This window comes from Narcine bancroftii, chromosome 3 (assembly GCF_036971445.1).
Source record: "Narcine bancroftii isolate sNarBan1 chromosome 3, sNarBan1.hap1, whole genome shotgun sequence".
In the NCBI taxonomy this organism is placed as follows: domain Eukaryota; kingdom Metazoa; phylum Chordata; class Chondrichthyes; order Torpediniformes; family Narcinidae; genus Narcine; species Narcine bancroftii.
In genome coordinates this window covers 124134601-124149391 of record NC_091471.1, presented here as the reverse complement: position 1 = coordinate 124149391, position 14791 = coordinate 124134601, and the positions used below count along the sequence as shown (strand labels likewise).

At 38.3% G+C, this 14791-nt stretch overlaps 1 protein-coding gene across 3 annotated transcripts in view; it reads right to left on the bottom strand.

Moving 5' to 3' along the window:
• Positions 1-14791, bottom strand: part of LOC138757524 (protein sel-1 homolog 3-like) — a 112002-nt gene that overhangs the window by 61075 nt on the left and 36136 nt on the right. For all 3 annotated transcript variants that reach the window (XM_069925025.1, XM_069925023.1, XM_069925024.1), the window contains 2 exons: positions 14456-14588; positions 6541-6676 (listed from right to left, as the gene is read on the bottom strand). In XM_069925025.1, coding sequence (XP_069781126.1) covers positions 6541-6676; positions 14456-14588 — 269 coding nt within the window. The remainder of the gene's footprint in view (positions 1-6540; positions 6677-14455; positions 14589-14791) is intronic.

Below are 14791 nucleotides of genomic sequence, written 5' to 3'. Positions count from 1 at the left end.
TAGCTTTTGGTCTGTTATACAGGGCTTTAATCCAATTAATAAGTGTTTGTCCCAACAAACTTTTCAAATACTTTAAATAAGTCCCATTCTAATCCATCAAATGCTTTTTTTCTGCATTTAAATCCACTGCTATACTTATATCTCCTCTTTTCTGTACCAAGTGAATTATACTCATCAATCTGGTCACATTATCTGCTGACTTTCTTTTTTTTTTAAAAACAAATTCAGTTTGATCTATATTTATAAATTTTGGTTAGTATTTTGCCAACATATTTGCTAATATTTTTGCTACTATTTTATAATCTGCATTTAACAAAGATATAGGTCGATATGAAGGTGTTTTAAAGGATCTCTGTCTTTCTTCGGAATCACTTATTATTGCTGTTTTAAAATATTCCAGTAAAGTATGTGCCTGATTTAATACTTGCATAAATGAAGGAATTAGTAATTCCTTAAACTCTTAATAAAATTCTTTGTAAAGAGCTCAGTGGCTCTTTGACCTCAGTTAACATGAAAGGTGCAGCCAACTCTCTTTGGCCATTCAGATCTAATTCAGGTAAATTAAGGAGATTTAAAAATCATCTATTTTATTATCATCTTATAAAGATTCCGATTGATACAGTTTTAAATTGTTTAAAATTATCATTAATTTCTTGAGGTTTATAAGAAATTAAATTTGAATAATTTTTAATCATGATAATCGATGCTTGCTCTGTCTTTAATTGCCATCCAAGAATCTTGTGTGCTCTTTCACCTAATTCATAATATTTCTGTTTAGTTTTCACTATTGCTTTCTCTGTTCTATATGTTTGTAAAGTGTTATATTGAAGCTTTTTATTTATAAGGGTTCTTCGTTTATCCTCACTTATTTTCCTCTGTAATTCTTTTCCGAAATTCGTTAACTCTACCTCCAATTGTTCTAATCCTTTCATATAATTATTCTTAATTTGAGAGTATGACTTAATATTTGGACTAATATATATGCCTTCATCACATCCCATAAAGTAATTTTTTTAAGAACTGAATTAAAATTAGTTTCGAAAAAGATTCTTATCTATCTTCTAATAAATTCACGGAAATCTTTCCTTTTTAATAACATAGAGAAAACCTCCATCTATAAACTGATTCCTGTCTATCTATCATTGTTACTGCTAAGAACAAGGGAGAATGGTCAGATAAAATTCTTGTCTTATACTCTGCTTGTCGTTGAAGTTGTGCAGATATCAAAAATAGATCAATTCTAGAATAAGAAGCATGTCTACTCGAATGAAAAGAATAGTTTCTTTCTCTTGGATAAAACCTTCTCCAAGCATCTACCAAATTTAGATTATTTGTTATGGGACCAGAGAACCCCAAAACCCAGCAGCAATAGAAATTCACCAAGACAATTAAACAAAAGTTATTTTGAATTTTCTTTAACATAAAAACAGGATCAATCTTTAACTTATTACTATGACCTTAACCTAATTTAACCCCCTTCTAAGTCTAAATGCATGTGTATGTAATGTAATGAGTTCCCGATCGTGATTCAGGAAAGTTCTTTGCTTTAATAGTCCAACCATTCACTTCTCACTCCTCCAAGTTCACCAGTATCAGGCATTTCTTATATTGTGCACAGAATTTAACATTTATGAATTTTGACCAGGCTCTGGTGCTTAAAGTTACCACTCAGGAAGGTTCTTGTTGGTTTAAGAGAGAAATCTGTTGCTCGTTGGACACACACACAAACTGATTTCCTCCAATCAGTCACTTCAGTGTCTTGGGAAAGAAACTTGCTTCATCAGGGTTTACTAAGTGACCTCTTCTTCCAGGTCACCACAGAGTTCCTTTTGTTTCCCTTATTTCAAGTGACCACAAGGGCTTTGACCAGCTGAACTAAGAACCCCATCTTCAAAATGGGGTTTTTCCTCAAGCTTGCCAGCTTGTCATGTTCCAGTCCCAGTTGCTACTGTAGAAATGAATTCTCTTTCTCTCACTCAGAGAAAACTACCAAATTATAGGAAAGATATAAACAAAATAGAGAGAGTGCAGAGAAGGTTCACGAGAATGTTGACAGGATTTCAAGGTTTGAGTTATAGGGAAAGGTTGTGCAGACTGGGGCTTTTTTCTCTGGAGCGTAGAAGATTGAGAGGGGACTTGATAGAGGTGTTTAAGATTTTAAAAGGGACAGACAGAGTAAACATGGATAGGCTTTTTCAATTAAGAGTGTGGGAGATTCAAACTAGAGGTCATGGTTTAAGATTGAAGGGGGCAAATTATAAGGGGAACATGAGGGGAAATTTCTTTATACAAAGGGTGGTAGGGATGTGGAATGAGCTTCCGATAGACGTGGTCGAGGCGGGATCATTGGTTACATTTAAGGAAAGACTGGATAGTTACATGGATAGGAGAGGACTGGAGGGGTATGGACCGGGTGCTGGTCAGTGGGACTAGGAGGGTGCGGATTTGTTACGGCATGGACTAGTAGGGCCAAACTGTCCTGTTCTGCGCTGTAAGTGGTTATATGGTTATGGTTATATGGACCCCTCTTAGAACAGCCAACTGCACTCAGACAGACTGCAGCTCCAGACCTAATCTTCTGAGTTCGTTCATCTGTTGCTTTCCAAAACAATAATCCATTACTACACAACATGTCCAATTAACACCTACTTGTGAAGTCCTTATAGGCATCCTTCAAAGTTTTTGCAAAGACACCCGGAGCCTGGACTGTCTGGCTTGAGCAGAGTTCTGGCATTTTAAATGAGATGATTTGAAATGTTCGTATGTGACCTACACTAAAAAAAAACTGCCACAATTTATATCTTTTAAAACATATCTATATACAATAGAAAATATATTCTGTCACACCACAGCATCCAGAGGAAGGACATGCAGTCAAGCTCACACCCAAGGTCCAAACAACACCAGCTTATTCCATGGACTTCAATCTTGATGACAGGCTTGTCAATAAATGCCAGAACCTCTGTAATGGCACTACTACTGCTGGTGAGGACCCAGGAAAGAGGGTATAATTGACACATCATTCCTCCAGGGGCTCTGAGTTCCCGATCGTGATTCAGTCAGCCCTGTAGATGCTTTATGCAGCATCTTAAAGGGGCAGGTTTTGTTGCTTTTAAATATCTTTGAAACTGCTGAGGTTCGTATCTAGGAAGCTGTTTGATAGTGGACCACAAGGGCTCCAGGTTCTGGGGGATCATTGGACCAAAGCAGGGCACCAGAGATGGAGTACATCACCCATTGAGAAGCCTGGGAGATGACCATACAGGAAAGGAGACAAAGGCAGCGGATCAGAGAGGGGCACAGTGGCTGAAGGACCCATACAGGGTGCAGGTTGAAGGGCTAGAATTCCCATCAGACAGCAGGCTGCCAGAGACTAGTGACTGAAAGACTTGCACCAGGCTAAAGGCTCTTGGAGACTGACTGTGGTACCAGATATTAGGACCAGGATTCGTCAGGGAAGTGATGACAAGAAGGGCCCCCGAAGGGCATTGGGTGTTGCGATATTTCTTTTATTGTAATAATGAAACTTGGATTCTTTGAAAACAACTATATTTATTAGCTAGAACACACACAGACAAGACCTCATGGAAGCATCCATTCTGAATCTACCCAAAATGCAACAGCTCATTTCCCAACTCCCCCTAGTGGACAGGTTTAAACTGAGCACTCTATCAGTACAGGTGCTGAAAACATCCTGATTGTATTGGAGGTACAGAGGTGGGAATTCGGGTTCACCAATAGATCGGATAGGAGGTCGTGTGGCTGCAGAGGGTGTGGGAGTGCTGGAGGTGAATCCATGGACACTCGGTGTCACAGAAAGGATTCTGTTTTGCTTCTGTATCTCCTATCATTGTGGATTCCGGGCAATGCTAATAGCACCTCTTTGTGGGGCTTTATAGCTGGACAAAATTGTCAAATTTTATGCATTATTATGTGATGATAAAGAAATCTATCTGCAGCATTTTGTAAAATGATTTTATTGACCATAACTACGTTGAGCAAACTCTCGCCCTAACGCTAAAAATGTATAATTTTAGGCATATAGTTTGTAACTCCCTTAAATGTGCATTCATATGGAATATATCCGTTGGGTTGAGGACTGGATAAGCATTCAAGTTACAGACATTTTGAAATATAACAGGAATTGGGACAAAATTTTATGCATATGGAGAAGATGAAAGATTATGTGTGTTGGATTGTTTAAAAAGATACGTTATATGTACAAAACATATTAGACTAAATGAGAAATACCTCTTTATATGTTATAAAAAACCGCATCACCAAGCTACCCCCCAGAAGTTGGCCAGATGGCTGCGGGAGGTCATGAGAGTGGCTGGAGTGGATATTTCTCAGTTTGGGTCCTATTCAACTAGAGCAGCAGTGACCTCGGCAGCCAATAGGGCTGAGGTCCCTATATGGGATATCCTCCACCAGGCGGGATGGAGTAATAAGAGAACCTTTAATAGGCTTTACAATAAATTTTTTAATTCAGAGGGACAGAGTTTCATGGCTTCCATCATACACACGGTGGATTGAACAAGACCATGGGAAGGGGATCTATTGAACTGATTATGGGATAAATCACTGGACAACAAACTCTCACATTGGTGAACCAACGAACAATGCGAAGATTGGAACATTAAACAAGCACTTACCTGTGGGAAGTTTGATGATTATTATTCGAGCAATGGGAGTTGGTGAGTCAACGTGCCCACCTCTCCCTCCCCTCTTTTTTCTTGTTTATGGATAAAGATGTTTTGGTTGCAATAAATATGTTCAGTCACAGTTTTGTGTTAAGGTTGGTTGGTTCGTCTAATTTAGCACATTTAAGTTCGATTGCTTATCCTCTCCGACTGTAAAGGAATGACTGCGCATGCGCGGATGGGATCTCACGTTGACTCAACAACTCTCATTGCTCAAATAATAATCATCAAACCTTGCACAGGTAAGTGCTCGTTTAACTCTTCATTTTGATTTGTCAACAGTACAAATGATACGCCTGCAGTGCATGTTGTGTACATAACCAGCAAATTTGTTTTCAAGGGTCAAAACATTGGAAGTTACAACTTATGAGATCTGATTAGGGAACTTCAAAACCTTTGAGACCCATATTTCACCCTTGACAGCAACAGAAAATAATAAGCTAAAGGAGCTGCAGTGAGAAAAGCATAAAAATTCCAAAAATGTAACAGCACTGATTAATCATATATGGCAGGGGTGTCAAACTCAAATTCACAGAGGGCCAAAATTAAAAATTTGGACTAAGTCATGGACCAAACTAAATATTTATTGAAAATTTTCAACAACATCTGCATGTTTTCTCTTCTTTCAACATATGTAATGTTAAACTTTTTCTTATTAAAATAAATGTTTAATAATAGTTTTGGTTAAACTCTTTTCAGAAGAAGCATTAACAAATGAGAAATAAAATATTCAATAAATAATATTTCTCTATAGCCTTTAAGCTTTTTTTAAATGTTTTTTTTTCACAAGCCAACAAGTCAAAAAAATAACAACTTGCTTCAATGACAAACAGGTTTGTCTTTTAAAATGATGAACATATAGTCTGCCTCCCACCTGTCTTGAAAGGTCCTGTTTTCTGTTTTTCATTTGGCCATTTTTCGTAAGGGGTTTATTACATGTGAGTTGGGCGACAGGTCGCAGATGCTAATGAAAGTAAAGAGAGGAGGTGGGGGCGATTAGCGGGCTGACGCCAACGCATTTGCAAAGCATTCTGGGATTTGTAGTATTAGCTGTGCATGCGCTATACTGGCGCAGCGGCCAGCTCTAATACATATTTGAGATGATCTTGGGGCCAAATCACGGGCAAAATTTGGCCCGTGGGCCTGAGTTTGACATGTGTGATATATGGCATCTGGCAACGCTGGTAGGCATTGGTTTGAATTGTTCTCCTTTTCCTTTTTTGTCATTAATTTTTTTAATAAATCTATATCATTGGGAATATGAATTATGGATATGATTTACAATTCGTATGCTTTTGATATACTGAATGTTAGTTTGTGTAACTAGCCATATTATGTTATTGAAACGTATTTTTTGTGTAAGTTCTTTATTAACATCAATTAAAATATTTTAAAAGAAAATAATTGAATTGTATCTTTATAAATTATAAAGATATGGTCAGATATAAATTAATGTAAATATATACGAATATTTGGAAGAAAAAAAAATTTGCTACCTTCATTCAGATCAGAAGGTTTTAAATCTTTCACCTTTAAGATTCCAAACAAGGGCTATGCTTATGCACCATTGTCTAAAACTATCGTAAATCAGAAGATTACAGAATATTTAACTGATGCATGTATTTTCTTGAATGCTTTGCAGTGATGATAGACACCTCATTATGAAGCAATGGGTAACTAACGAAATTATTACCTTTTCACCTCAGCTTTCAATTAGTTCAATGCTTCTCTGTCTTCAGATTCTATTATTACAATAATGACTCAGTTCTGTTACATTCTCATACAAGATAGTGTGATTTCACTTATTGATACTGTTCATGAATGTTAGTTTACTTACTCTTTTGCTCTATTTTCTTGTGTAATCCATGGGTCTTGAAAAACTTGATGATGAGTGTGTTGAGGTGTTTGCATTTTTGATAGTATTTATCAATATGTTTGTCAATACTGTGAGCAACTACAAGAGGATTCGAAATCTGCAAACGTGAGACAGAAATTATTAGGTATGCTGTGTTACAAAACTCCTGTACTTGCTTTCTTCTATGTATACATCATTTATTAAAAAGGTAATGTATTATTTTGTTCAGCGGAAAAAGCAGTAGGATGGAGAAAAATCAACTCTGATATATCAAGACTCTTAAAAAAATGAGAAGATAGTTCTCACTTAATTCAGTCATGTTCTCAATCAACAAAGTACCTTGTCTGAACATTTCTTGGTCCAAATTGGTTCAATATCTCTTCATTCCTTTGGGAGTTTTCTTCCCACCCTTTACCTGTCTAAATCTCACAAACACCAGCTTCAATCATTTTCTGCAATCATTCAGACTTTTGATGCATAACTCAGATCACAGTCAAGATGTACAGTTAACACACATAGGCATAAGACCCACCACCTTATATAGTGGAAGATAGGGTCTTCAGGCATAAAAAAATTAATGAATGTTATTATAATAAATATTGAGCAGATTATTGATTTTGATAAAAATTAGCTGGAAATCTATCCTTTGGTGGATTAACAGCTCCAACATTTTGCCAATTATTCATGAAAGGTTGTTTCCTTGCTGTGATGTTTCTTTTATCACAATAAAGAAGCTTGTGTTCTTTTTAAACAACTATATTTATTAACTAAGCTAACAGCACTAAGACAGAACACACACAGGCAGGTCCTCATGTGGAGGCATCCAACTTGAATCTACCCAAGATGCAACGGCATTCCCAAGATGCAACATTCCTCAGATGCCACACACTCTGTCTCCAACTCCTCCCGGTGGTAGCACTCTATCACTACATTCCCTTGCCTTGAGATGTTTAATCAATAACCAGCAGGTCATTCTTTCTATCCACGTGGAACAGATCAGTCCCAACTTTCTGCCATGATTCTGCTGGTACATCATGGCTGCTTTGCAAGATGTTTCAAACAGGTCTCACAGCTTGAAACTCTCCTGTCAGTGTCAGCATTTATCCCAATGAACAGCAGTTCTGGCCTCCTCTTGCATTTTTCAATTCCAAGTAGCCCTTCGGGCACCCTTTTCAGCATCTCTTGTCAGTGATTGAGGAATGACAATTCTGCTCTGTCTGAGTAGAAGCCCATTGACAACTCCCAGCTCAGCTCTAATGTTGTAGTATTGCTGACATTCACCTTTAGGCTATTATACATTCAGATTCTTTTTTTTTGAATATTTTATTTATAATTTTTTAAATCATATAACAATTATAATATATTGATACAAAAAATTGAATAAAAATTCCTCCCAACCTCCCTCATCCTCCCCACTAACATCCACCCTCCTCCCCCTTCTACCCACTAAGAAAGAAGAAAGGAGACAATTTCTAAAAAAAAGATTCAACTATTTAGTTGTGGAAACCGAGTCACCCACCGGATATGGATTGAGAGATTAAAACTTCAAACCAAGAATTTTTTGATATGGGCTCCATACTTTAACAAAAAAAAATGTATCCCTCAAATTATATGTTATCTTTACTAAAGAAATACAGGATTTAATTTTAGTATGCCATCTTTTCATTCCTAAAACTAAATCAGATTTGCATGTAATTGCCAAACTTTTTTTTAGACACAGCCAAGGCTAAACTTAGAAATTCAATTTGATACATAGTCAATCTTAATCAAAAGGCAATTGACTTAATATCCCCTAATAAAAACAACATTGGATCAAACGGAAGACTAACTTTTAATACTTTCCCCAAAAATAATTAAATGTGTACCCTCTTTTCTAAAGGAATACAGGATTTCATTCAGATTCTTGATGACCTTCTGTAGAATTGTGTCCTTTTCTGTTTCAGCTGTGATGTGCTTGGATTTCATTAGACACGGGAAGAGATTCAGTGATCAGATTCACATCTGCCTCTGGAACACTCATTGTGTGCTTCACTTTGTGTTGTTTCCCTGGAAATGCATCAGGGAACACAATAAGTTTTCCTGGTGTGTACACCAATTCCAAGTCATAACTTCGTAAATTCATCATCAGTTTTTCGATTTGCAGCCACATTTCGCAGAGATTTTTCTTGATTATTGCTATTAATGGCTTGTGGTCTGTCTCTGCCACGAATGTTGGTAGACCACACACATTACTGTGGAAGTTCTCAAGTCCATGGACCAGACCTAGACACTTTTTCTCGATCTGTGCACATCGACATTCAGATGTTGTCATCGTTCTTGTTGTGTATTGTAACAAAATAATTTAATAAAATATATGTTTAAAAAGGGGGAAATAAGATTAGGTTGTTTCGGTTACTTTTCACAAGCAAACAGATCATTACAGAGACAGAGAGAAAAAAGTGAAATGATGGCAAAGTGAAAAGACTGCTAAAGACTCCATTTCAAGATGGGTTTTGAGTTCCGAGTTCAGCCTATTCAAAATCTCTGTAGCAGCTGATTGTTGTATTTCTCCTGAAATAGGGGAAAAGAAGAACTCTTTGCGGCAACCTGGAAGAAGGCATGTTTCCACGTTTCTTCGGAAAGGCACTTTGGTTGCTGATTGAAGGAAATCGAAATACCTTCCTGACTGGTAACAGCTTAGGTTAAGGTGACAGACAGAGCTTGTTGAATGCATTGACTGCTTAATTCTGTGCACAGTACTGAAAACTGCCTGATACCAGTGAACTTGGAGAAGTGAACAGTAAATGACTGGACAGTGAAAAAGAACCATTTTGAACACGAACACACACACACACACACTCACTCAGTATTAGGAGGGGGTTAAGTTAAGCATCTAAATATTGATCTAATTCTGTGTTAAGAAAATAAAACCAGTTGTGTTTAAGTAGCCATTGTCTTGGTGAATTTCTGTTGTTGCTGGTTTTAGAGGCCTGAGGGCTTGTAACAAGTGAGGGCTCATCCATTGCGATTTGAAATATTTGGAATCTGGGAACTAAAACATTTGGAGTTTTGGGATCTTAAACCTTTGGAGTTTTTGTGGTTTATTAGTAAATTGTTTTCCCAAGCTAATTTAAAGCTTGTGTGGGGAAAAACAGCAATTAATATTTGTGAATTTTTAGTAGATCCATCACTTACAGAGTTGCAGAGAAAAAAGAAAACAGGAACAGGCTAGAGAATTAAGGCCTTCTAAAGACAAGAGTTTTGAGGAAAACAGAAATACAGAGAATTATAGTAAAATATTATATAAGTGAGGGAAAATTTGAAGACAGAAAATTTTCCTGAGGATAAATCAGTTGAAATTCAATTGTGTTGGAAAAAATTGGAGCTGGAGGAATTAAGAGAGAAATAGGAGTCTGAATTGCAGAAACACAAACTTGAACTTGAAGTGGGGGAAGCTGAAAGAAATAAGCTTTTTGAATAAGAAAAAATAAGATTTGAGACAGAGGGAGGTACGAGAACTGAAGCTCGAACGCCTGCAGAGAATTTTATGGCCAGTAGAGGTTAATCTGGTTCCTCCTTTCGATGAGAGGGAAATTGATACATATTTTCAGCTTTTTGAAAAGGTTGCTCAGAACTCACGCTGGCTGAAAGTGGTCTCTTTTGTTCCTAAAGGGAAAAGCACAACTGACATACTCCAGTTTGAATGCAGAGCAAGTTGTAAATTATGGGACCATTAAACATACAGTATTAAAAACTTTGAGTTGGTTCCAGAGGCATATAGATAAAAATTTAGGAATTTGGAGAAAGCATGGAACCAATCTTTGATGGATTTTGGACTTGAAAAATCTGTGTTTTGATCATTGGTGCACTTCAAAAGGAATAAATAATGATTTCGACAGATTGAGAGAATTGATATTTACTGAGGAAATTAAAAAGGTGTGTTCCCAATGAGATCAAATTATATTTGGATGAGAAAGACATGGGAGACATGGTTAGCGGAGGAATATGCGTTAACTCACAAAAACAAGTTTCAGCATAGAAAACCTTTTCAGAAGGTTAATGTGGAACAGACCAGTAAGCCTAAAATTAAGTCTGGGGAAAATATTAAGAGAAAAGATGAGGGCAAAATAGAAAAGGACAGAATTTCAAGATTTGTCTGTTATTTCTGTAAGAAACCTGGTCATGTTCTTGCAAGCTGTTTAGTGCTGAAAAAAGAAGAAAGAAAATAAGATATTATCAGAGCAGGGTGAGCTGTTGGTGGGGCCATCAGCGGGGCCATTGGTGGGTGGATGGGGTTGGCAGATGGCAGAACTCTTGGTGGGCAGCCGGAGTGGGCTATGACAACTGATAGGCCACCCTGCAGTTCACAGGGCTTCTGGCACATCACCAGGCCGCTTTACCCTTTAGTGCCGCCAATGCAGGTTCAATAGGAAAAATGGTCGTCTTCTCGACCCATATTCCCCCTTGCAGTTGGTAGCGCTCTGCACTTCCCTGGCTGGCACTGGCAATGGCGGAGTGATTCCAGCTGCGTGGGGGATTATAGGTAGGGAAGATGACCATTTTTTCCCATTGATCTTGCATTGAGCTGCCGCCTGGTGCCACTTGTGTGCTGGAGCAGCCCGATGAGATGTAAGCCAGGACTGGTGCTCTGATAGCTCAGTGGTCTTATAAACCAGGGTTGTGAGTTCAATCCTTGCTGGGGCCTCATTTCTGTGAGAGGTGCTGGACAAAGTGGTGACTCACTGAATTCCATGCATGTAACATTCCAAATGTAACATTACATGACAATAATGGAACCTTTACCTTTTACCTTTTAATTATTGGGGTAGGGATTTGGATATTGAGGTGGTAAGGCGAGGACAGTAGCGCCTCCTGCAAGTGGCACCCCTGTTCATTGCCCCACCTGCCATACCCTAGATACACCCATGCTGGAGCCCACCTCAGGACATGCACTACTGACAGTTCGTACACCTTTAACTGTATCTCATAGGTGAATGGTAGAACTCCAAACTCCTTGATGTCTGGAAATAGATCCAGTGTATCCTCTACACTATTCTCTGCATTGTCACTGTTAATTTGGTAAACGCTCTTGACTAGGCTTAAGTTTTCACATGTTGTCATCATGTCCATCTGGGGTTACTGCAACCATGAGGTGGTGCTCTTTACCTTTAACATTCACCTTGAGTTTACGTGAACCTTTTGTGTCGATGCTCTGTCCATTGTAGGCTTTGAGCTGTACAGCATTTGCATGGATGCATGGCATCTTCATTGCCCTGATGTCTTGCTCACAGATCAAACTGACCTTTGCCCCCATGTCCAGCTTGAAAGGAATATTTGTCCCATTTGTATACAATGACACAGTCCACTTATCCTGCTTGACACTGTTCATTTCCTGCACTACCAAGCCCATGAAAAGTGTATTATTGAGAGCAGTTTCTTCTATGGTGTTTTTTATACAGTGTACACTTTTATTTTTGTTTTGTTTCTCTTTGGAAAAACATTGCTTTGCATTGTGATTCTTCCCTTTGAACCTATTACAGACTTTCCCAAAAGCTGGGCATTGCTTTGATACAAGTTTAGTCCCACATTGTTAACAATTGAGTGTCTCTCCATCTTTTTGTTGCTTCCTATGTCTTATTTTTTGTTTGTGTGTGCATCCAGATACTGTGGCTATGACTGTGCCTTCGTTTTCACTGGCTTTTATACTATCACTTTTTTGCATGCTGCAGAGCTAGTTCACTGCCATGGCATATCTTCCCAACTCCAGCTAAGGTAAGCTCTGACTCTCACAGTAATCTCTCTCTCACTTTCTTATCAATAATCTCAATATTTGATCACAGATCATTGAATCTTGCAATGATACAAAATTGCATGTTCTTGCTTTTAATTTTAAATCTGTTAAAAAAGTATCAATGCTCTCTTCCTGCAGCTGTGTGCGCAAGCAAAACCTCTCGAAGGTTTCATTTTTATTTGGTGAACAATGTTCATCAAACATTTCAATAACCATGCCGAATTTGCTTTGGTCTTCTGCCTTGGCAAAAATAAATGTGTTGAAAACCTATAGAGCTTTAGGTCCTGCATCAGTAAATAGCATTGCAATCTTTCATGTATCGGTTCGCGTTTGCAGGTTTTTTTAAACATCTTCCATTCGTGGTCCACATTTCCACTTCATTTTACAGTATCAAGAATTTTTTAACTCTCCATATTTTCTCTGCTACTCACTATGTACACTGTGTTGTTTCTTTCACTCCTGTGCATATTTCTGGTGTTTCTTCCACTCCTGGTGCCATGTGATGTTTCTTTTATTACAATAAATAATCTTGGGTCTTTTTTAAGCAACTAGATTTATTAACTAAGCAAACAACACAAAGACAGAACACACATAGGCAGGTCCCCATGTGGAAGCATCCATCTTGAATTTGCCCAAGATGCAACATTCCGCAGAGGCCATACACTCCATCTCTAACTCCTCCTGGTGGCAGCACTCCATCACTACACCAGCAAACCATGTTTTTTTTCAATTAATCCAATTTATAAACATGATAAAACATCTCAATACAAATACAAGGCATTGAGAAGCATTGATGACTTTAGAAACTCATATCCCCATGTCAATATAAACAGTGCAACTGAAGTTGTCTTGTAATTTCATTGAGATTAGTTATAAATTTGTCCAACATTTTCACCACATAATCAAGTGATAGCAATTATCTATTTTATGCATTACAATGGATAAATAAAACAATTTTTGTGTATCTATGAATATTGACAGAATTTGACCTTTCAATACACAAAAGTGCAGGAGAAACTTAGTAGGTCACATAGTATCTGCAGGAAGTAAAGGGTAACCAACATTATGGGCCTTAACCTATTGTCAAAGTAGGAGAAAAGCAAAGGCAGCCTCCTGAATATAAAGGTGGGGGCTTGGGGAGGAGTACAGGCTAACAGGTAAGAGGTCATAGGTGGAAGGGTAGAAGAGATAAAATCTGAGGTGATGGGGAAGGGTACCCCTCTGGAGAAGGACAGAAGAGAGTGGGGAGCTGAAGGAAAGGAGAAAGAAGAACAGGGAAAAAAAGAGATTCAGGGGAAGGGTTTTAAGGAAACTGGAGGCCGATGTTAATGGTGTCTGGTTGGAAAGTGCCCAGATGGAATAATAGATGTTGCTTCTCTAATTTCCAGGCAGCCTCAGTTTAGCAGTGCACGAAGCCATGGATAGACATGTGAGTGTGGGAATGGTGTTTGGAATTAAAATGGTTGACCACTGGGAAGCTTCTGTTATTACAATGAAAGCAAAGATTTTCAACGAAACAATCTTCCTGTATGCGTCTATTTTCTCTGATGTACAGGAGGCTACATCAAGAGTGCCAGATGCAATAAATAATCCCTACAAATTCACTAGAGAAGTGTTGGCTCATTTGGAAGGACAGTTTGGGGACCCGAAACGTGGTGTGGGAGGAGGTGCGGGCACGAGTAGCATTTCTTGTGATCACAGGTTAGCTAACAGTGGGGGGATTAGTGGGAAGGGATGAATGATGAGGGATTCCCAGAGGGAGCAGCACCTGAGAAAGGTGAAAGAGGTGGAATCACTTTGTAGGTGGCAGAAATTGTTGAGGATTATACGTTGTATTATCAGTTGGACTAGACATGCAAAGGTGGTTTGGCATAGACAAGAGGGGCCGAGGTGACCTGTTTCTCAGCTGTAATTGTTCTGTGCTTGCACACAGAGGCTTGTGTGGTGGTCGATGTGGACAAGTGGATTCCTGTCCTTATTGCATCTCAGGTCGGACAGGGCCAGGTCAGATGTGCAGAAAATAGATAAGAATGTAGTAAGGCTCGAGTTAATGGCAGTAGCGGAGAAGCCACATTTATTTTTTTGAAGAAGGAGGATATATGAGATGGTCTGGAATTTGGTCCTTACCTTTTCTCCAATTTTATCCGTGATCCGGTAAATTTTGGCGGGACCAATGAATCCCTCAAAACTCTGTACATGGTGGCTGCCTCCAAATACAAAGTATCCAGCTGAAACATTGTGATGGACATGTTCAGGAAAACTAGAAAGGCATAGAATTTAAAGGTTAATGATTCTTGCATCATTCTACTCACAAAGGCATTAAACTATTCATGCAATTCTCAGAGTTTAACAAATGCAAATAATGCTGCTGTAGAAAATATTTTGAAATATTTGCTCAGCTGCTTATTGTTCAAAACTGTTTGAAACAGAAAAGGACATGAATTCCTAAACATGGCTTCCATC